The 24,324-nt window shown below is 34.1% G+C and overlaps 1 protein-coding gene across 5 annotated transcripts in view; it reads right to left on the bottom strand.

Annotated features, from left to right (window-relative positions):
* pde3a (phosphodiesterase 3A, cGMP-inhibited) overlaps positions 1-24,324 on the bottom strand; it is a 97,507-nt gene that overhangs the window by 1,083 nt on the left and 72,100 nt on the right. For 4 of the 5 annotated variants that reach the window (XM_058772064.1, XM_058772065.1, XM_058772067.1 and 1 more), the window contains 12 exons: positions 17,992-18,149; positions 14,659-14,780; positions 14,333-14,549; positions 10,847-10,920; positions 10,498-10,646; positions 8,914-9,051; positions 7,840-7,951; positions 7,536-7,637; positions 6,054-6,253; positions 4,726-4,929; positions 4,478-4,639; positions 710-992 (listed from right to left, as the gene is read on the bottom strand). In XM_058772064.1, the coding sequence (XP_058628047.1) occupies positions 710-992; positions 4,478-4,639; positions 4,726-4,929; positions 6,054-6,253; positions 7,536-7,637; positions 7,840-7,951; positions 8,914-9,051; positions 10,498-10,646; positions 10,847-10,920; positions 14,333-14,549; positions 14,659-14,780; positions 17,992-18,149 (1,921 nt within the window). The remainder of the gene's footprint in view (positions 1-709; positions 993-4,477; positions 4,640-4,725; positions 4,930-6,053; positions 6,254-7,535; positions 7,638-7,839; positions 7,952-8,913; positions 9,052-10,497; positions 10,647-10,846; positions 10,921-14,332; positions 14,550-14,658; positions 14,781-17,991; positions 18,150-24,324) is intronic. The other variant, XM_058772066.1, reaches the window with a different exon arrangement.

Here is a 24,324-nt window from a genome sequence, read left to right as displayed (position 1 = left end):
AGTTAATCAAAGTTGCATTTTGGTTTTAAGTTTTAGGACAACTTTGACGAAAGGTTTTGATCCACTTCTAATTATTTAGTATTGCAAATATAGTTTGTCTTAGCAGTGATTACTTTTTTGTAGAGATGTGTTGCATATAAAAGTTAAAAAAACAAAACAAAACAAAAAAACAGACATGGCAATATGTCTTTACTGATTAAATACCTCTGATCCACATAAATAATATTTAAAAAAATAAATAAATAAAAGTAATTGACAAAATTAAATGCAAAGACATTTTCTCTTATATATTTATTTGCTAGTATTGCAAATAGTTTGTCTTATTTGACTAGCAGCTTTAAGTGATGTCATTAGTTTTTGTGCAGAGAAATACTGCATAAGAAAATGAAAAAATAATTGTAAAAAAAAAAAAAAAATCAGACATGCAATGTCTGCTTAAATTCGTACTGATTCACCTAAATAATATTTAATAATCATAAAAAGTCTGTGGTCATAATTTGCGTCAAGTAAGTGTGTCCTGATCTACAGATTGTAATGGAAATCAAAAAGGGATATTTTAACTCCACATACGTCACTTTGTGTTCATTTTCAGCTTCAGTTCAGTCTAAATGAGGAAAGAACTAAAACTGAGTCCGTGTTCCCACATCAATGCAATTTGGACCAGATTTTGTACTTGATATAATGTTTGAGGAGAAAAACGTGAACTCACGGGAAAGTTCTGAGCTGGTGGAGGTGTCTTCCTCCGGTGTGTCTTCCTCCTCCTCCTCCTCCTCCTCCTCCTCCTCCTCTTCATCCGTCTCTTCCTCAGCATCCTCGTCGTCTTTGGGCCGAGGGTCGACCCAGTGGCCGGGCATGAGAGCGGCTGAATCGTATGAGCTGCAGAGAGGCCCCACGATGTGTGTGATGAAGGACTCCTGCAGTTTGGCCAACTGCGGTGCTGAGCGGTCCATGAAGGGGCTGATGGGAAGGCCCAAACTGGACTCTTCATCACCCTGAAACACCAGAATGAAAAGAAAAAAAAAAAACTTGTAAACATATGTGTAAAGTCCTGTTCAACCCAAGAGTGGTAACTATAAAGATAACTATAATCAGATAACTATATTAGCATCCAGACCAATGCACAATATATGTTTACTATAACGGAATGTCTATTTACACTTAGTGCAACACTAGTCAATATAGTCAACACTACAAAAAGATGTTCATTCAACATCAGTTTCAGTGGCGTTGATGGTAAGCCACGTGCTTTTTGACGCGATTTACCTCGAGTTCGAACCCACCTTTTGCCGAACTTTTTTTCTCCCTTTTCAAATCCCATATCGCATCGGGAAGGCATTTATTTTCAATAAAAATGAACTATTGTCCCAATAAGGTGGCATCCATTTCTACTGGTTTGGCCAGTATTATGCTAATAATTAATGCACTTTTAATTATGGTAAATGTTAACAATTCGAAAATAAACATGTACACAACATTTAGCATTTGAAAATAGTAAAAGTGGTATTTTATCATTGACGAGAACAAGTGTCTTTCTATATACATATATATATATAAACCCAAAATACATTTACTTGAGAAGAAAAATGACTTAAGATGTAAAGTCGTTTTATCAAAATTTGATCAGAATGAAGTGTTTATGCTTATGTTTTCTGAAACCACTGAAAAATGCTTTTTTGTTTGTTTGTTTTAAGCATAAACTCAATTTTGCGAGATATATTGCCAGATATAAAGCAAAATTGTGAGATATAAACTCATAATGGCGAGATATACAGTAAGCGCAGAATTGCGAGATATAAACTTTTTGTGAGATGTAAACTTGAAATCGTGAGAACAAAAGTCAGAATTCTACATTTACATCTTGCAATTCTGACTATTCTATTCTTTTTTTTTTTTTTACAGAATTGCAAGTTTATGCCTCACAATTCCAACAAATTCTGAATTGTGAGATAAAAGTGGCAATTCTAATATTTTTGTCCCATGGCGGAAACAAGTTTCCATACTATAAATAAAATCTTCTGGAACCAAATTAAATCAACTGAAACTAATATTGTCCTTCATCTGCACTTCCTTCTCCAGTAGTATTTGGATGAAGAGCATCATGGGAACTGATGTCACCAGACAGCATTCCTCATATTAGCAAGCATATGAAATCAGTATCATTTCACATTAAAATTCATCCTGAGAAAAGAAAAGCATTCAGTGATGCTGCAAATATGCATTTAATTTCGATTCAATCAGATTAATCTGAAATGCCTGATTTGAAGCATTTTTATTCACATTTTCAAAGAAACCTCTATTTATGCAGCAGCTATTTTATACTCATCTATTACATTAAACAAATAACGATATTACCACGCAGGGAACAGTATGCTCAGTATATTCAAGCGCAGCTGAAGAGTCACCCACTTGATTGGATTTTTCCAGTTCAGGAGAGAAACATACTTCACAGACATTCGACTGCTATAAAACTAGGTCAGCCTTCCCACGGATGGGGAAATGCACCCAGCCACGCGAGGTCTGGCCTTTTTATTATTTATTTCAGATTACAGTATCGAAACAAATGAGGCATCAGAGATCGGAAGAACCTCATATAGTCGGTGTGAAAACATATGCTCCGCAGAACCTGCAAATAAACAATGAGAGCGGCATAACAACAGGCAAGGTCTCATGTTGCCATGGCAACTGCGCAGCGATGTTGTCAGAGGGCAGTAATGTATGTGCGCTGTGTTCTGTCAGGTGCTACTCAGAAGTGCTGGAGAAATGAATCATTCAAGAAACGAAACAGGGAGGGGAGAAAACAGGATCCTTTGAAGCATATAATTTCTGGTCCCTTTTGAAATGCTCTGAATATGGCCAGGGGTGGTCATATGACGCTTTGTAGCTCTGTGACGGGGTCCTGACACAACTGGGTCATCCTCACTCTGTGTTCCTCACAATAATAGACAGTGTTTTATTGCTCATCGCCGGCATCCAAACAAGCCCTTAACTCTTTGAGAAACGCTAACTGACTGGTTTAACGAGCGTGCATGATGTACTGCAGCGGTCAATCTACTGGTTTGGCCAGTATTATGCTAATAATTAATGCACTTTTAATTATGGTAAATGTTAACAATTCGAAAATAAACATGTACACAACATTTAGCATTTGAAAATAGTAAAAGTGGTATTTTATCATTGACGAGAACAAGTGTCTTTCTATATACATATATATATATATATATAAACCCAAAATACATTTACTTGAGAAGAAAAATGACTTAAGATGTAAAATCGTTTTATCAAAATTTGATCAGAATGAAGTGTTTATGCTTATGTTTTCTGAAACCACTGAAAAATGCTTTTTTGTTTGTTTGTTTTAAGCATAAACTCAATTTTGCGAGATATATTGCCAGATATAAAGCAAAATTGTGAGATATAAACTCATAATGGCGAGATATAAAGCAAAATTATGAGATATAAACTGTGAGACATAAACAGAATTGCAAGATATACACGCAGAATTGCGCAGAATTAAAAAAAATATATATATAAAATGCATGATTATTTTTTATTTATTTATTTAATAACTTTTCAGAAGTTTATGTTTATGCTTAAAATAAGAAAAAATATCTGGCAATGGGGTCAGAAAAATTGATTCCCTTTGAATTAAGCTTATTTGTCTTGCCCTATTGAGTTTTTTAATCATAATCTCACTATATTTTTTCAGAAAACAAGACTTAAAATGTCGTATGTCATCTTGTTCCCCAAGTACATTAAAAATGTTGAGATATTTGTACTGTTAAACATGATTACTAGATTTTTATTAGTACAGTGTAATAATAAAGTAAATCAAAAGAGGAGAGGCCTTTGCATTTTACTCTTCTAATTTGACATATTTCTGATTGATAAAGGATTTTAAATGGACAAAATGTAGCGTAGGATTCAGTTTAATCCAACAGTAAAAGACGAGAGGTTGAAAAGGGAAAAGACAAGGATCGATGACGTCAGCTAAACAAAAAATGACTACAAACATTTTATTCTTTAGAATAACATGCACCAACATGCATTAATCAAGTGATTTCATGATCACTTTAATTGGCCAAATATCAGCGTTTATCATCACTCAATGGCTTGTTTTGCCAGCAAATATTCTCCATCATTTCCAGCAGACAGGAAAACTTTGCTTACTTTCTGCCCTACATTCTCATTACAGCTGTGATCGTGTTCCTTCAGCACCGCTTGAGGAGGATGTGGACGGTTGCCAGGCAACAGCGTATCCTTGCCATCCTCTCCATCCCCTCGATGTGAATGATAGCGAGATGTCGCGTAGCTGTTGTGAGGTTACGCGCGCGCATGATCACAGTCTCCTACTATGAGCGCGAGGAGGTGTGGCTGCCAGGCACTTAGTCATCATGAGTGCTTCCTGTTTGTCTCTGCTGTGACCGAACAACTCGAAAACAACTTCAGACGTAAACATGCATCAAAGAGCAACACTGACCTGTTCATAAAACTCATTGACGATGCCTTCCGTCCACTGCAAATGAAGCTCCTTGCTTTTCAACGGACCGTTTATATCCGCTAACTTAATACACATCTGACACACCAGCAGACGATCATTCTCGTTCGTCCAATCAATGCCCGAGCATCCATCATCTCCCACCTGCAAACACAAAATACATGCATAAATAGAATGCACAGCATTTGTTGGTCTATATATGTATATCCGATATCAGAGGTGCTCCTAACCTTGGCGTTGAATTCAGCCAGAAAGTCGAAGTGTTTCTTGAGGTCGGTGGCCAGGATGGCCTCGATGACCAGGAAGCGAAAGCGTTTGAAGTCCATGTTGTCCAGACTGGCCAGAAAGTTGTACTCGGGCCGAGACATGAACAGATTCCAGGCGGACGCTGCGTGATGATTCTCCAGCACCGAACGGTCATTATAAAGAACAGCCTTCAAAGACACAAAAGAGTTGTAAGGCCCTTCAAATGTTTCAAGGCCCCAGAACATTGTGATCAATCACTGAAGCTGGAAAACTACAGTTGTATAATATCACATAAATATCACACTGCTTCCAGTATATATATATATATATATATATATATATATATATATCACACACACATATTCTAATTATTGTAAGTGTGGAATAATTAAGAATGTTTTATGTTTTTAAAGACCACTCTACTGCTCACCAAGGCTTCATTTATTTGATCAAAAATACAATTTCAAATAACTGTTTTCTATTTGAATATATGGTAAAATGTAATTTATTTCTGTGATCAAATGACTTTGTAGCATCATTACTCCAGTCTACAGTGTCACATGATCCGTCAGAAATCATTCTAATATTTTGCTGTTCAAGAAATATTTCTGATTATTATCAATTTTAAAAACGCTTTACTATATTTATACTGAAACAATGATATATTTACATTTATGAAATGTTTGGGGTGTGTTTTTTTTAAATATAAATGAATGCTTTTATTCAGCAAGGATGCATTAAATTAATCAAAAGTGACAGTAAAAACTGTTACAAAGGATTCTATTTCAAATAAATGCTGTTCATCAAACAATTCCACAAAATATTAAGCAGCAAAAACCATTATTAATAACTGATGACCAATAATAACTGAGCAGCAAAGACTGCTCAGGAATAAATTACAATTTAATATATATATTCAAATAGAAAACAGTTATTTCAAATTGTAATAATATTTAACAGTTTTACGTTTTTTAAATGTATTTTTGATCAAATAAATGCAGCATGTGTATACACATATGTATAAATGTAAGGAATTATTATGTATATGTATATACATAATAGTTCATTACACCTGTCAAATTTGTAAAAGCTTCTCTGCTTCACAGTATTTTTTAATGTAAGGCAAACACTCTTCAGTTCTTGATTTGATTAAATCACATATATTATTATTAATTAGTATAGAAGGTACTTAAGTCATTTATTCTACCTCTGAATTAGTATAAGTACCTCTATGATTCCTAAGAAAGCATGAGGTGCGCTTAACATTACAATACGAGGAAATCAGTGCTCCTTGTAAACACTTCAAGGTCACCTGAGGAGCGCTGGTGGCCACCAGGAACGCGTTGGTCCTGCCGGGATGGTCGTAGTCATGCATGGCAGCTGCTACATAGAGCGCCATCAGCTCCAGAGCGGGGATGAGGCCGGACAGACAGCCGTAACCCTCCTCCTCTGCAGGATACGTCCTGGACATCAGGTACATTATGCGGCCGAGAGCAAGTCCACCGTCAGAGTCTAAACACAGACAGAGTGATTAACAATCTTTATATGCCTTCAAACACTGGTGCAGCATTTTCTTTTTCTTTTTTTCTTTTGTTTGTTTGAACCTGCACTGTGAGAATTGATTTCAAGTTGTTCAACTTGCATATTGCTCTTTTGTTGATTTTGATTGCTTCCATTGTCCTCTTTTGTAAGTCACTTTGGATAAAAGCGTAATAATTTGACTAAATGTAAATGTAAAGTTGTAAGTGAAGGTGAATATTTTACAAGAAAATACTATTACAGTTCACCTTTACTGTAATTTATTGTGTCACTTGCCAGTTCTTTGTAATTGTTTGTAAAATGTACTAGCAATTTCTGAGTGAAAATAGTTTCTATGCCAATTTTTTTTATGTAAAACACTCATAATTTAGTTTTCATAATCATCTCTCTTACAATTAAATACTGAAATAGATTTGCCATATGATCTACTTCACTAAATAATGACAAAGAAATTGCAAGTAACACTGAATTAAATGTTACATTTTGAAGTAGAAAGACTGAAATGGTATTTCTTTTGAATTGTATTACAATCATCTTTATTTACTTCAAAAAACTAAAAAAAAACCTTCAATAAATAAATAAATACTGATATCTACTGATAAATAAATAATAAGTAAATAATTATGTTATTCATTTTAGTAATTCAACAAAAACTACAAAAAATTACAAAAACAAATATATAAAAAGCTTTTTATTTCATCTAGCTGGCAAGGCAATACCTCTCAATTTATAATAAAATAAAAAAAATTATATATATGTAACAAAAGCTACAAAAATGTCAAAAACATAACAAAATAACAAACTAACTAAAATGTAAATGAAAATGAAAAATATAAAAATAAAAGCTCAAAATAAAAAATGTAAAGCTTTTATTTCAGCTAGTTGACAAGGCAACATTAATTTTGTTTAACTTGATGTACTAAAACGGAAATAAAAATGACTAAATATATATTTATATAGATTTATACTTAAAAAATAAAACTACAAAAAAGACAACATTTCTTAAACTTTAAATAAAATTGACAACATAAATATACAAACTGATTTAAATACGAATAAAAAGTATAATAGCATCTCAATGATACTATAATAACACTGATGCATCACAGGACCATGGTGTTACATATATAAACAGAGAAAATATAAAAAAGTATAAAAATTCACTTATCTTGTCTATATAAAAAGTAGTAATCAAACTAAACATATACTTTTGAATTACAGGCGTATCCAAACAGTAATGAAGTGTGATTCTTACCCGAGTCACTCAGTGATGTCAGTGTAGGTAAACCAGGCACAGGCTGGGTCGTGAGGTACCAGACCGCATGCAGGACGTCTGTCGCATGAATCCTGTTGTGATCTGCGGAGGAAGACCAGGTTTAATACTGTCAACTACCACTAGAGGGAGATACAACACAGCAAAAAGAGGCAGAAGTGATGATTTAGGGCAATATATTCCTCTGGAGGTGAAGCTGCCTGCACACAGCATCTGTTGTTTATCATCAGTTATTTCATTGTTAACATATTTCTGTACACATGTCTCCTGCAGCACCAGGACTCACATGGGATGTCCCTGTATCCGTTCTCCAGAGCGTGGAAATAGTTCATGAACTCCCTCACCGGAATCTTGAACGTCTCGAAGAGTCCCGTATCCACAAACAACCGGTAAGACACCTAAACCACAGAGAAAAGGGTTAAACCTCTCAACCATGTCTGAAATTAAACAAAACGGTCATGCTACGGTTTCTCAAATGGACATATGGTTTTTATACACATGCAAATACTTATTCATTGTGTTTGTCATGTTTGCATATTTAACAATCAATGTTTTTGTTATGTTACGCAACATTTTCAACTATTGAGAATGCACACTATCCAATGACACTCATTTTTTATTATTTATTAAAATGTATTATTCACTAAAAATTGTATATAATAAAATAGATTCAAAACATAATACAAAATATGCACGAATGAACAACAATTTTACACTTATTTATTCAACAATATTTACTAAACTTTTTTAATAGTAATTTAATATAATAAAAATATAATTAAAAAACAGAAAATGTGCTCTACGCACTAACACTTTATTTATTGTTTAATAAAATGTATTATTTAATCATTATCATTTTTAATCTTCCTGGCCTTAACATTTAGACATAAAAACAATGCATAAAAACTACAACAACAAAAAAGATCATTTTAATTATTTTTAATTCATTTTAATAAACATGCACTATCCAATGACACTCATTTTTTCTATATAATAAAATATATTTAAACATAAAAACATATAATGCATGAAAAGCAAAAATTATTATTATTATTATTAGCAAAAAACCTGAATTATTGGACGATTATTTTAAGTTTGTTTATTCAATAATATTTACTAAAAAGTTTATATAATACAAATATTTTAAACATATAATTAAATGTGCTCAATGCACTGACACTCATTTTTATTATTTAATACAATGTATTATTTAATCATAATGTTCAATTTAATCATCCTGGCCTCACTGGTGTAAAATCTTACATGTGTTGTTGTTAGAATTGAGTAATGCATCTGAGATGAGTTTGATTTGTATCAGTGTGTCTGTACTCCGTATCTCCACTAGATGTCAGTGTGTCACCTGGCTGAGGATGTAGCCGCATCTGCCGTTGGTTTTCTCCACCAAACTGAAGATGGGGAAGTTCCAGTTGTTGATCTGACTCATGAGGGGCTCCAGGCCCTCCATCACCAGCGGCTCCGGGGCCAAGATGGGCTTATCCTGCAGAGGAAATGATTTCAGATCACAGATGGTGCCATCTTACACCAAAAAACCCACTAGACATAACTGGAATTACTACAAAATCAAGTGGCACATATGAAACTACTACAGAGAGCAGTTAAAACAGCATATAACACAAAAAGAGTCTGTCATCAAACCACAGCGAAAACGAAATCAAATGCTCAGTGATTAGTTTTGATGACTTTTTGATGACAGTTTAGTTTTACTGGAACAAACAACTCTGAGAATTGCACGTAACAAAGCTATTGCTTTATTTTTGTGCATTATATTTTCTGCAGATTGCATGCATACTGCATATTTTACGCAACACTTATACTGTGTATTTTTACTGCTTGTAGGTCGTCTAACACTGACCAGAAAAATGAGATGAAAATACAACATATAACAATAAAAAAATAGAAAATATGCACTGTAAACTGACAATCATTTTTATTATTTAACAAAATTTATTATTTAATCATAATGGTCAAATTTCAGCCATTTAATTATCCAGACCTCAACATTTAGACATATAAATGCATAAAAAGTCAAAAACAAAAACATAATATTGCAAAACATAATCATATCTAATAATGTCTAATAGTGTGGCTGATATACTAAAATTAGCAAATAAAAAGTACACAAAGTTGCTAAATTTAGATAATAATCTTTTACACTTGTTTATTCAATAAAATGTGAAACAAATGTAATTATATAATATAAGAAAAACATAAAAATACAATTAAAATTAAATATAATATATAACAAATATAATTAAAATGTGATCTATGCACTTTTATTGTTTAATAAATTACATTATTTAATCATTAACATTTAATAATCCTGGCCTCAAAATTTAGACATAAAGAAAAAAATGCATAAAAAGTATTTAAGCATAAAAAGATTTAAATAAAATTAATTAATTAATAAAAATTCACTATTCACTGTCACTCATTTTTATTGTTTAATAAAATGCATTATTTAATCATTATCATTTAATTATCTTGGCATTTAGACCAAAAAAAAAAAAAGCATAAAAAAAACCCCCTATAAACTATAATAATACAAAACAATGTTGACAACTATTTCTAGCAGGGTGGCCAATATTCTAAAACATCTATGTAAAAAAGAAAAAAAAAGAAAGTTGGAAAATTTTAATGAACAATTATTTTACATTATTTTACAGTGATTAGTTTTGATGACAATTTGATGACAGTTTATTTTTAATGGATCGATTATACCCTGAGAAATGCACATTAACTTGTTTATTTACTATGCTATTGCAGTTTTATGCATACTGCATAGTTTACGCAACTCTGTTATACTGTGTATTTTTACTGCTTGTAGCCTTGTAACACTGAACAGAAAAAAAAAAAATCTACCTGCCTGAACTAAATTGCAGTGATAAATAATCAATTTGTCCTGCAAAAGCCGTGTTTACTGTACCTCCGGTGGGATGAGAGCGGCCAGCGGGAACGTCCCGCAGGCTTTCCTGTGACCCTCTCTGTCCTCCTGGTTCTGTGCAAAGTCGCTGCTGTCACTGTGGTTGGTCTCATAGGTGCTGTCATAGTCTGACGACATTATCAGCGGCTCGTCTGCAAGGTTATTAAAAAACCTGATCATGCCTCTCATCATATTTCACGTTCGAGCAGACCGACAGCTCTGAAAGACTCGTAAAGACACCAATTACATCTGAATTCAGATTCAATCCAGGATCCAGCTGTAATATCACAGATCACAACAGCAAAATGGATCGTAAGTGAAATGCATCTAAATGCAAATTCAGCAGCGGTACCTGACTGTTGGGCTCGGTCTCCTGCGTCTATGGATCCGTCCCCGTGTCTCAGTTTACTGTACGGTCTTCCACAGCTACAACACACACAATAATCATATAGAACAATTTCATCATTTTCACAACCGAATCAAGTCCAAATGGATAAAATCAACTCTTTCTTTCTTTCTTTCTTTCTTTCTACAACAATTTACTTTTTCAGTACATGTTGCTGGTCTTACAGTGCATGATTTGTCATGATTTATTCTAAATCAATTCAAATAAATAAATAAAATCTTTGATCAAATTTAATCATTTTCACATTCTTATTTATTTATGTAATGTTTTATTAAAGCAATAAGCCCCAAGAAGCCGTGGATTACAGTGAATATAAAACTTATAACGAAGCGGAGTGCCTAAGACCCCCTTAGCTGTTATAAATTCACTGTAAAACACAGCTTCACGGGGCTTATTGCTTTTATAAAATGGTTATTTCATATTTGTAGCAAGGTTTCACAAAATAAAACAAAGCAAATAAAATGTAATGGTATTAAAACATTATTCTTCCGCCAAAAAATGTAGTTCCTCAGAAACGGTTGTGGTTGCACTTGCAACAAAGTGGTTGCCGAGCAACACACAGATGTAAATAAAGGTGTATGTTTGTAGAGTAATTTACAACAGCTTCTAATGCAGCTCAACCAATCAGAAGGACCGGAACTATCCGTTTTATAATAAAGGTTTTCTTTGCATTTATAAGTTTGTGTGTTGCATTTTAACAACAAAAACAACAAGAATTAATAATATAATAAATACAATATAATATAATGATATTTCATGTTTTATTAAAGTTTTTTTTTTTTTTAATTGAATTGAATCAAGTCCCAATGATTGAAATCAACTCACATTCTACTAATTTTATTTGCTCACAGAATATCCTTTTTCACTCAGAAATAAGCCACATTATGACAGAAAAATGCGTTGCGAATGCCATTTCATGTTGACTTCAGGAAAACTTTTTTAAGAACAAGAAAAAGCCACTTTCCATCATCGCAGGCACTGGATTCTGTTCATTACGCTTCATGTTTTTATGCTTTATGAGTTAGGAAAGCCAGGAAACGGCTGATGCATGCATACTGTATGCATTTCAAGATTGCATATTTTAATATTTTGCATTGAAATTGAGAGGCGTCCTCTCTGGGTGACTAACCCCTGATGATATGTGCTGTATGTGTGTGTGTCACTGTTGTTTAGTTGAGCTCTCTGAATTAGCGGGCCAGACAGAACCTAATCAAGCTGTTCCTCTGTGCCCAACATTCATTACGGGCCAAGGGGAAGGTGACCTTGTCCCATCGCCAGGACATTAGTGATCACTGTGAGTAAAACCGATAGAGAGAGAGAGAGAGAGAGAGGATGGCAGATCTGACCGTGTATGTCCATCTGTTAATATTTAGACACAATGTTGGGTATTTTTCACAGTTAATGATCAGTGGTTGTTCAGTAACCACATAATGGCCTGAAGCTGCAGTCCGCTCTTGTACTACATTCAGGGCCACAGGATACGCTCAGATCTTTGGAAATAGCGACCGGAGTGATAAATTAGGCACAAAATGAATATTAACTCACTGTCCATTCTCAAAATTACTCATTAGTAGTCCTGCATGGAATCCAAACAAGCTAAATTCCTCAAAAAGACTTGTTAAGCGAAAAAAAAAAATCGACACATTTCCTGGTACATTAAGGATGACTTATGCAACAGCGGTCGATTATATTGTTTGGGTAACTTTTTAATCAAAGGCTGGGCTTTACAACTGGTTTGGTGTGTTCTCTCAGCAATTTCACTGAAATACTAGCTGTAAAACGACACGACATGGCAGTTGCACATATTTAAAGGTAAATGAAGTGAATATAATAACTAGACTGGAGTATAATAACAGTTCTGAATTAAATAACAGTTCTGAATTAAATTAAAGCAAGAGTTGTCATTAAAAACAGATACGATATCAAGTATGCGAAGATATGAGAAAGAAATTAAGATGCAAATTAAATTAAAGCTCTGGACGCTACGCCTGCATGTTTGTGTATTAAATATAATTTTAAAACAAACTCATTTGAAATAAACCACAGCAGGAGTTACATGAAAATTAATATTTCAAGCATGAGAATTAAATTATTAATCTGCAAATATGATATTATAGATGCGAGTTCTGTGGATGCTACACCTGAAAGTTTGATTATCAGATATTTTGGATAATATAATAAAATTTCATTTTAATTAAATTGCTGCAAGAGGTTTAAACAAAAATAGATATGAAAATTAATATCTAAAGTAAGTGAACTGTATTATTAGGAAAATAAGAAATTTTGGAAATAAGAAATTAGAGATTTGAGTTCTGTGGGTGTGGGTTTATTAAATATTTTGGATAATATAAAAATAAAAGTTAAATTTTAAATAAACTGATGCAGGAGTTTTTTCCCCAACAAAAATAGATATGACTATTTCAAGAATTTAATTATTTATATGCAAATATTAAATTATAGTTTTGTGGGTGCTACACCTTCATGTTTGTTTATTAAATATTTTGGGTAATGTATTAAAAATAACATTTTAAAAAAAGATATGAAAATGAATATTTCAAGTATGAAAATTAAATAATTTATATGCAAATATGAAATTATAGTTTTGTGGGTTCTACACCTGCAGGTCTATTAAATATCTTGGATGATATAACAAAACTTCATTTAAAATAAATTGCCAAGAGAGTTTTTAACAAAAATAGATAAGGAAATGAATATTTCTGGTATATTTAACTTCTTAATAAACAAATATGAAATTACAGATTTAAGTTCTGTACACGCTACACCTGCATGTTTATTAAATATTTTGAAAGATATAGTAAAAAAAATAACATAATAAATTACAGCAAGAATGGATATGAAACAACTATTTAAATCATAAGAAGCAGATGATTAATATGAAAGCATAAAATCACAGAATAAATGTTCTGGGGGTGCAACACCTGCACGTTAATTTATTAAATATTAGTGCTGGGCAATGATTAATCGCGATTAATCGCATCCAAAATAAAAGTTTTTGTTTACATAATGTGTGTGTATGTGTACTGTGTATATTTATTATGTATATATAAATACAAACACATGCATGTATATATTTAAGAAAAATATTTTATGTTTATATATTAAATATATTTATATATATAAATTATATGAATATAAATATATACATGTAAATAAATGTAAATATTTTCTAAATATATACTGTATATACATAAATATACACAGCACACACACATATATTATGTACACAAAACTTTTATTTTGGATGCGATTGATCGCAATTAATGGATGCCCAGAACTATTAAATATTTTTGGATAATTTAACAGTGCTTTTGGATGCCAATACAACTCTCAAGCATTGCTTTAAACTAAATAAATTTCCCTCAAAAATCAGCGCACAAACGTGTGAAGCGGAGCAGAATGGTGGGGTTTTACCTGCTACAAAGTGGAGGCGGCACCCATTGTGAGGTGCTGGAGCTGGGGGCGCTCTGACTGTGGGTTAAGGCTTTGTGGGGGCTCCGTGGCGGAGGAAGCTCTGCGTCCGGCAGCTCCACTGAAGGGCTTTTGTTGGTGGGGCTGGTGAGCGGAGTACCCTGGACTGGAGGGGAGTGGCAGGGTGAAGCCAGAGGTGAGATGTTGGAAGAAGGGTAACCTGTCAGAGAGCAGAGGAATCACATTGGCACTGCCAGAGCCCATTTATCTCCTTTCACTCCACACACACACACACACACACACACACACACACACACACAGCGCTGTACCTCTTCGGCTCTTGCTATAGATGTGGTTGGTGGTGGAGGAGGCAGCGTATGAAGCGGACATGGACCTGCTCTTGGAAAGGCTGAGCATTATCGAGTTGTTCCATGAATCACTGTTCACCAAACTGCAAAAGAGGTGAAAACACATGAATGAGATCTTTACCTGGTAAAGTTGATTTATTGCCAAAGACATGCATGTTATGTTGTGTGTGTATATATATATTAGTGCTGTCAAACGATTAATCGCAATTAATCACATCCAAAATAAAAGTTTTTGTTTACATAATATAAGTGTGTATACTGTATATATTTATTGTGTGTGTATATATATATATATATATATACAAACACATGCATGTATTTATTTATTTATGAAAAATGTGTTCTGTTTATGTGTTAAATATATTTATACTACGGGGCCGTTGAATGCTTGAATCTGATTGGCTGAGGAACGTTCTATGGTGTGCAATTATTTTCAGGGAAACGCATGGCGAACGTAGTTCCAGGCAGCTCTTGACCGCATTACATGACCGTATCACTTTGCCAAATGATTTCTGTTATTTCAAAGGTTTTACAACAGCAAAATAACCAAAACCCACAACGACACTGGACAAACAAATAAATATAGTAAATAAAAGGATAAAAACGACAGATCATGTCCATATTTTTGCCACAAAATTACGCACAGAGGTAATGTCTCTCTCTCTCTCTTTCTCATAACTTAGTTATTAAATGTATTAACTGCATTAGTCTGTTTAAAATGACGTTTTGGAATGAGTAACGGAGGCGTTGGCTGAGATGTGGGAGAAATAATCCTACTCACAATAGCGATTTAAGTAAATACCGGACGAATGTCTTGAAATATATAATCTGATCGATGTCTTGAGGTGTGGCAACCGTAGTATAAGCGGAATAATTGACTTCGATCCGTTGAAAAATAATGCACACCCGAGGTGGTGATGCGGAGTGGCCGTTACACCTCAGGTGTGCATTATTTTTCAACGGATCGAAGTCAATTATTCCTTACTTATATATATAATATAAACTATACGAATATAAATATATATATATGTAAATATTTTCAAAACAGTACACATACATATATTATGTAAACAAAAACTTTTATTTTGGATGCGATTAATCACGATTAATTGTTTGACAGCACTAATTATATATATATATATATATATATATATATATATATGTGTGTGTGTGTGTGTTAGTAATTTCATGATGTTTTTGTTCTTTTTTAATTATTTTACTTTAATTTTAAAAAAAAATTCTATATAGTTTTAATCACGTTTTAGTGTTTAGTTTTTTTTATTTTAGTACTTCAACTTAACTTGTATTTTTCAGTTTTATTTCAGTTTAAGTAATGAATTATTTATTTATTTTTGTTTTATTTTCAGTTAGCAATAACAACCCTGCTCCAGATTTTATTAATCATTATCATTGTTTCCTCGATGAAGACACTTTTCACACAACTCAACACGGCGTAACCTTTTTCCTCTCAAGAGGCGAACTTGTAAATGAGAAAGTTCACAATGCACTTTTTCTGGGGTTAAAACAGTCCAAGTGGCTTATTTTTGGAGAGGGATTTAAACTTGAATTTGCCTGCCAACTTTAAAATAAAAAGGGGAGCGAACAGACCTCCTGCTGCGGGAACACTCTTCAGATATCCATTAAGACGCTGCGCAGGAGACCCACCACTTTAAAACCAGCCTCAACATGGTAATGCAGGCAACCGTGTGACCCTCCATTTTTCACTGGGGCTTTTATTTCGACAGGGCCCAAATCTAAACACAAGCCGGGCTCTCGAGTCTCCAGGAAGCCTCTTTAAACTCTCTGTCTACACAGTGCAGATGGCTATCTGGATATCAGTATTAATGGGCTGAACTTTAGCTGGTCTGTATAACTCGAGCTGAAATAAGAGATATAAAGGTGGAGAAATGCCCAAAGATGGACATTATAAAATCTGAATCAAACATTGGGACGAAGTGAGTAAGACGGCGTGGAGGAGCTCTGGAAAGTTCAAGCGCTTGACAGCGATCCGCAACAGCTGTGCGAAACACTAACGTAAGAGACAATGATGACAAACAAAACTAAACGAGGGCAAACGGATAAAAGTGCTGTCAGATAAATCCTGAGAAACTCTCCGTGGACTCATATTTTCAGAAAGTATGTATTGTTGCTTCAAAACACTTCATGCGTCACATACAGCGAGCCGGGAAGTATTTGGACAAATGTGCAAATGTCATTGCATTAGATTACCAAATATCAAATCAGTTTAGACTGCATAAGCATACAAACTGTTTGTTAGGTTTGACATAATAAAACAATACATAAAATGCTTCACAATGAAGCAAATGGACGCTTTTGTGTTAGTAAAGCATTTCTCTGCTAGGACACCTGTCTTCATATATGCACTAAAAAAAACTAAAACACCAAAGACACTGAACAAAAATGGTGAAAAGATTCTGGGCTGGTCACCAAAAGTATGAAGAAACACTTAAAGCTTGATGATATCACCGTATCGAACCTCTGCAGTGAATGGGTGCCGTCAGAATCAGAGTCTAAACAGCTGATAAAAACATTACAATAATCCACAAGTAATCCACACCACTCCAGTCCAGCAATTAACATCTCGAGAAACAAAAAGCTGTGTGTTTGTAAGAAACAAATCCATCATTAAGACGTCTTAACTTCAAACTGTCACTTCTGGCCAAAAAATGCATCCATAATCCATAACGCTTCCTCCAGTGAAAAAGTCCATCTCCTGTTGTCTCTCACATCAAAATCCATCCACATATTTATATAGAACTGTTTTGGCTTGCAAACAGCACTTGATCTGTGCAGATTTCTCTCCTGATTCAGATAAGACAACTTTTCCAATGAAGAAAGCAATATTATGGATTATGGACTCCTATTTTAGTTTCAACCACGGTTTGAAGTTAAAAACTCCTTAATGATGGATTTGTTTCTTAGAAACACAGCTTTTGGCTTCACAAGACATTAACTGATGGACTGGAGTGGTATGGTGTGGATTACTTGTGGATTGATGTTTTTATCAGCTGGTTGGACTCTCATTCTGATGGCACCCATTCACTGCAGAGGATCCATTGGTGAACAAGTGATGGAATGCTACATTTCTCCAAATCTCATGAAGAAATAAACTCATCTACATCTTAGATAACCTGAGGGTGAGCGCATTTCAGCAAATTTGCATTTTTGGGTGAACTATTCCTTTAAGTCATGTTCATTTCTAAGTTAGTTTGATGAACTAAGTGACTAAAGGTAAACACAGATTGTTCTGGATAACAACGGGGTGCTTATTACCTGCTGGAAGGGCCATCGTGAGGTGCTTTGATGCTGGCACTGCGGTCCCGTCTGACCGGCCCGGGTTCGAGGGTGGGCAGGCCCGTGGCTGAGGTGGTGGTGGTCCACGTGGAAGAAATGCGTCTCAAAAGCCCCGGAGGCAAACTCCGCCTCAAACGCTGTTATTTAAGGAGGACACACATCAAGTTTAGACTAAAACAATGTTGACAGTGGAGCAAAACACTTAAGAGTCACAAATTCTTCGCTGAGGTCAGTTTTGAAGCTTGTCAAAAGTCACATCACCAATTATAATCAATTAACACTGACCCAGACAGAATAAAAACATGTGTACGACAAGCCGAGAGCCAAATTAACACTTCTTGTCAGTGCGGCTGTTAAACAAAGCGCTTGTTTAGATTAAATTGGATTGCATTTTACGTAAATGATGTAAATCTTAGCGAGTGTGCGTATTTTGAGAGCGAGTCTGTGCGTTAAGCTAAACATCTGAGGGCGGCAGATGACAGCGGTCCGTCAGGGAATACTGAGCCTTTCCCCCATCTGGGAAAATGGGAACAGAACAGATGGAGGACCCCGGAGAAATGCATCATTGCGTTTCTTCTTTACATCACAAACTTTGAACCAATCAAAAAGCTCGGCTAATGCGGCACGTGTGTGTGCTATAAAATAGACAACATAAATGCACTTAAAGGGACAGGACACTCAAAAAAACAACATTCTGGTGTCCTTTACTCACCCTCAGACAAAATAAATGCATAGAGGTTAGTGGTCCAGGGTCACATATTAACTCGTGGCCAAGAGTTCAATGCGTAAACAAACCTGCGTGACCATAGCAACCCGGTATTATCAGAGATGGATTCATTAATATTTTATTTAGAATTAAGAAATTATTACATTAATCATTATAAAAATTACATTATTAAATTATTACCATGGCTACCGGACTGTATTACGTGCCATATAGTCAGCATTCAAGTTTATCATGAAATGTTACATAAAGTGCATAAAATAAAATAGGCCCACAAGAAAACATTTTTATCCATCCCAGTCTTGTAAATCCATTAACTGATCGTCTTTTTCCCGTAATATTTGTATATTATTATTATTATTATTATTAGCCTACTATTATTGTTATATTTTGATATTTGTTTATATTAGTTTTTTCCCTTCATTTCGATCTCTTTACTTAACGTTCTGAATTGTAAATAACAGCCGACATGCCAATAAAGCTTTGATTATGCTGACTAGAATTTTTAATGGAATGCAGTTTAAATTTAACATAGGCTATATTTCATTTTATTTCTGCTAAGTAATAGACCATAATTACAAATACTATATAGTGTTTCGTTGAGGAATTAATCATTCACGTAATTTAATTTGTAAATGAAAACACAACACGCTCATTTATCATCACACATGGGCATAAATACAATCATAAAGTCAAAACTTTATTGGCATAATTGTCAAGCGTTCACAGTATTTGCATAATATATGGTAGGCTAGCAAATATAGCATAATTTCACAAAACGTTAACCAGGTAAAGCGATACACAAATTGAAACGGGAAATTTAAGCATATATATCAAATATAAAGCCTATAACCCTATAAGTTAATGTAATAATAATAATAATAATTATAATAGTAATAATAATAATAATAATAATAATAATAATAATAATAATAATAATAGCCTATACACATTAAATTAAATGTTTAATGTTAATAAAAATGTTTTATGATAATATCTGATCATACCGGGTTGCTATGGTCACGCAGGTTTGTTTACGCACTGAACTCGTGGCCACGAGAAAAATATATCGTTCCCTCAACAGCATCTCGAGGCCACAACATAATATCACGTTCCCACGAGTTAATATGAGGTTCCCACGAATTAATATCTCGTGGCCACGACATAATATCACGTTCCCACGAGCTATGATGTCGTGGCCACAACAACACTAAGTGAACCGACCATGTCACCTCGCGGGCACCGTAAAAAAACATTAAAAACATATTCCACTTAACACATATCACATAATCAACATAAAAATAAATGTCAAAAAATAAAATATTTAAAATGAAAAATCTACATCATTTAAACTATAAAAATAATATCAGTAATAGTGATAATAATAATAGCATCCCAATTATGCTACAATAACAGTTAATGATAAATATTTTTAATTTTGTGTGGATTATCCTTTTGAATTGAAAAGTAATGCAATGCAGATTCCAGTAGAACAGAAACTAAAGTAACTGTCAGTCAGTTTTTTCAAGTTTTCAAGTTTCAAGGAAACTTCAGAACGGTCAAGCATTTGCGCATCAAAGTTAAGTATATTTTTGACTATATAAAACTGCACAATGGGGCACAAAAAGTTTGAGAACTGCATTACCCTGAGAGTCAGGGCAGGGAAGAAACTCCTGACAGCAGCATGAATATTTCAGATGCAGAGCAGGGCTCCGGCCCACGTAGAGAACCAGAGGGCACATCCGCTCGCCCCGACCCTAATCTCCCAACCGCCCCGAGTGCATGCCCTGGGCATTCTGGGAGACCAGCACCGTCCCGTTACAGACAGATGCGGTGAGCGCCGGGGTCAGAAGTCACAAATCGCATGTGTATTTTTAGCTCAGGAAAATTCTCATGCAACAATCTACAGCCACAAACATGAAAACATCTGCGTCTGATATTAATTCAGCCGGAGCGGCTGTCAGCTGGAGTTGGGAGGAACATGTTTGAGTGGATGTAGCAGGCCTTATGTCTGAGAAGGTGCTCGGGACGTGCGTCTCCTCTCCTGCCGTGGTGTCTCTCTCACGCAGACAGACTGTCAGGGTTGCAGACGTACAGCGCTCAGGCGTCTGTGAGCCGAGTCTCGTCCGATCAGGGTTCTGCGCTGTCCGGTCGAACCAGCTTCTCCAGCCGCTGTGACAGCTGGGAGCTTTGTTCCCTATCACAGTCTGAACTAACCTATATGAGGGGATCTAAAAATTTAAAAATAAAAATTAAGCTATTTTAGAATTATTAAGGTGCATTATGCTATAATTTTCTAAGGCCAAAATTCTTTATACTGTAGCAAAATGATCACAATTTTGTGGCATGGAAAAAAAAAAAAGATATATTATTTAAACGATAAAGCAATTATACATCTTGGTAGTATTTTGTGCTTTTTTTAAAGTATTTTTTTATTTTTATTATTTATTGTTATGATTATTATTAATTTAAAAACATTAATTATTTCTACTGCATTAATGTGCTTAATTGTCCATCAACATTCAAATAAATAAATTACCCAAGAATGATCAAGAACATGTCTATATATTATATTCAGTTAAAAAAACTAAGCTATTTTAGGATTATTAATGTGCATTATGCAATTGTTTTCTTAAAAAATTAAGGACATTTACCCTTCCGAATTGTTTAGCATATTGCAAAATTATCACAATTTAAAAACTGTATTGTATATATATATATATATATATATATATATATATATATATATATATATATATAATTTTTTATTTAAATCTTGGTAGTATTTTTGTGATGCCTTTATATTGTTTAAAAGATTACTAATCTATTATTATTATTATTAAAATTAATAATAAAAATCCATTAAAAATGTAATAAAATACAAATTATAAATACATGCATACATACATACATACTGAACATACAAGAAAACAAGGCCTATTTTTAGGAGCAATTATTTATTTATGCAAAACATAATTCCTTAATTTTTTACCTTTAAATTTGGGATGTACAGTGTACAGCATAAATGAGTGCACCCCCTCTAAAACTTAACAAATTCAGCAATTACTCTTTACTTAGATGACATGTTAGGGTTCTTTGGCGATATAATGTTCCATCAAGCCTGCTTGATCAATTACCAAAGAAGAATATCAAAATTATTCAGCAAAATAAGATTTTCTTATCAAAGTGATAAAATGTTGTTGCAAAAATGAGTACACCCTCCTGAAAGTTACTAAAAATAAAAAAAGGGTATAGGTTTAAGGTTATTTTTGATCAACAGGCAAGTATATTGAACCAAAACTTTTAAAGATAAGTAATTTCCTGGCCATTAAAAGTGTTATATACCCCACTGAATCATACTCAGACTTAATGCTGGCAGCTGTGGAACCACTTGGGAGAGAACTGCCAGGTGACTTATTTCTTAGCATAATAGAGGACAATGGTACAAGAGGAATACCAAATTATTGTTTTAAGTGTGAAAATATAGCAGAAGTAGCACCAACATTCAAAAACAATGGACTTGTGACAAGGCTCCTGAAATAATCAGGTCTTCGCTTTAGGTTTTCATTTAGTGATGAGTGAATTTTTGCTAGAAAAAGAGCAGGAGAAATAACATGCAAGTGTCTGTATTATACATTTGCTGAATTAAATCTAGGGTGTACTCATTTCTGCAATCCTTCATTTAAACAAAATTGGCTAATTTACTTATCTTACAGAAAATGGTATAAAATTGGCATATATTTTGTTGTTTTTATTAAGTTTGTTTAATACATTTGAATTTTGCCATCTTTCCGTGAATTATATTAGTGATCATTAAGAAAATACATCTTTGTATTTATTCAGAGAGGGTGTACTCATTTATGCTGTGCACTGTAACGTGACCCTTGATAGGCTTCACACGATTCGCCAAATATCTGCATCAACACTGTTTACATGCATGCCACAAACATATATATAACCTCACAACCTTTCATTAAAATGGTACATGCAAATTTTCCAGCAACCACTTTAGCATTTTTGCACAAACTAGCCTCCTACAGGGAGCTGAAATCACAACCTCAACACCAGCTCACAGCATCAGTCTTCTCAACACTAATCATTTGTCATTTTGCAGCAAAATACCACTGATTACAGATATAAAAAACCCTCAAGAGATGTGAAATTGCTCCTGAAATATATTAAGCAATTTTGCTGAATATTTAAAAAAATAAAAAATATAGTGACTTTATATAGTGACTTTTTTTTTGTTACACCTGCGTGCTTTACTCTTATGCACTGTAGGTAAAACATTTTATTTATCCATTATTTGTTTTTTATTTATCTATTTACTTATTTTTATACAAACTTTACAAAACATATTACGCCCTTGTGTTTATTTAGCTTTGATTAGACTTATACTTTATTTTACTTCTTACACTAAACATTTATAAAATGTATAAATATTTAAAAAAATATATTTTAAAACATTTTAAATACTATAAAATATTTATAAATATTTTAGCATTTAAATTGATATTTATACATAAAAATAATTGTGTATCTTGATGTTTTTCAGCCTTTTTAAAGATATTTTAACTACAACACCCTAGTAAAAACTAACAAAACCTGCAGGGAATAGTCCAGGGCCTGAGAGTGCAGTGAACCGGTCAGTTCAACAACTTTCTTTTCCTATTAGCTCTCGAATAGATTAGCATTTAAACGTCTGCGACAAAGGTATGCTCTCGCTCTAAATCCTAAAGTAGGAAAATACCGGAGGAATCGGTCTTAAAATCTTAATTGTACTTTCTAAGGCGGAGAGCTCATGCATGTATAATGCGTTAAAGGTTTCTGACCTACGGTAACCGTGGTTTACCGGCTCTAGAAATGGACGTGCGATCAGCAGCGCTGCAGAAATGTAACACCTTAGGAAAAGTGTTTTTCTTTGCCGAGTTAAAATATACAGGAAAAGTGATTTGGGATTTATGTGAAAAAGCCCCGTTTCCTGCGCTGCTGCCAAACTGGACACCCAGACAGGCCACAACTATTTGACCTTCTACGAAAATCGTGTCACCATCAGTTGCGTTTCGTGCCGTATTTATTCCGATATTGACACAGCTGTAGCTCTGACAGATAAAACGCTGCTTAAAGAACCAGACTCGCTCGTGTTTTTCTTCACACTGCCAAAATATCACATTATATACGCTGTGGAAAAATAATAAGGCCGGTGCTCTGAATTCTGTTCAATATCAGAGCGTAGTGCAGTATGACCTACATATGGACCAGGTGTAATGAATGGGCTTTAATAAACAACTCTTAACGTTGTTTGCTGAGCACTGCAGCATGGGAAAAGCTCTGGAGAGACGGATAGTGACTTTTGCCTCACCTACTCTTTAAGTGCCGGCATGCATTTTTAACTGCAGTGCTGGTGAAACATTAAAAGGCTTCTGTGAGAATGTGCGTCATTGTCCGCTACATTAGAGACCTGCCATGCTGGCATGAATGAGGAAGGAACGTGTGTGTGTGTGATGAAAAATACAGAGCATTTGCCATGGCAGTAAACCATTAAACACAATGGAGTCTTTTTCTTTTGTCTCAAAGTCTTTGCCGGT

Source organism: Onychostoma macrolepis, chromosome 04 (genome assembly GCF_012432095.1).
Source record: "Onychostoma macrolepis isolate SWU-2019 chromosome 04, ASM1243209v1, whole genome shotgun sequence".
Lineage (NCBI taxonomy): Eukaryota > Metazoa > Chordata > Actinopteri > Cypriniformes > Cyprinidae > Onychostoma > Onychostoma macrolepis.
Note: the sequence above shows the minus strand (reverse complement) of the source record. Positions and strands in the feature narration are given on the sequence as shown.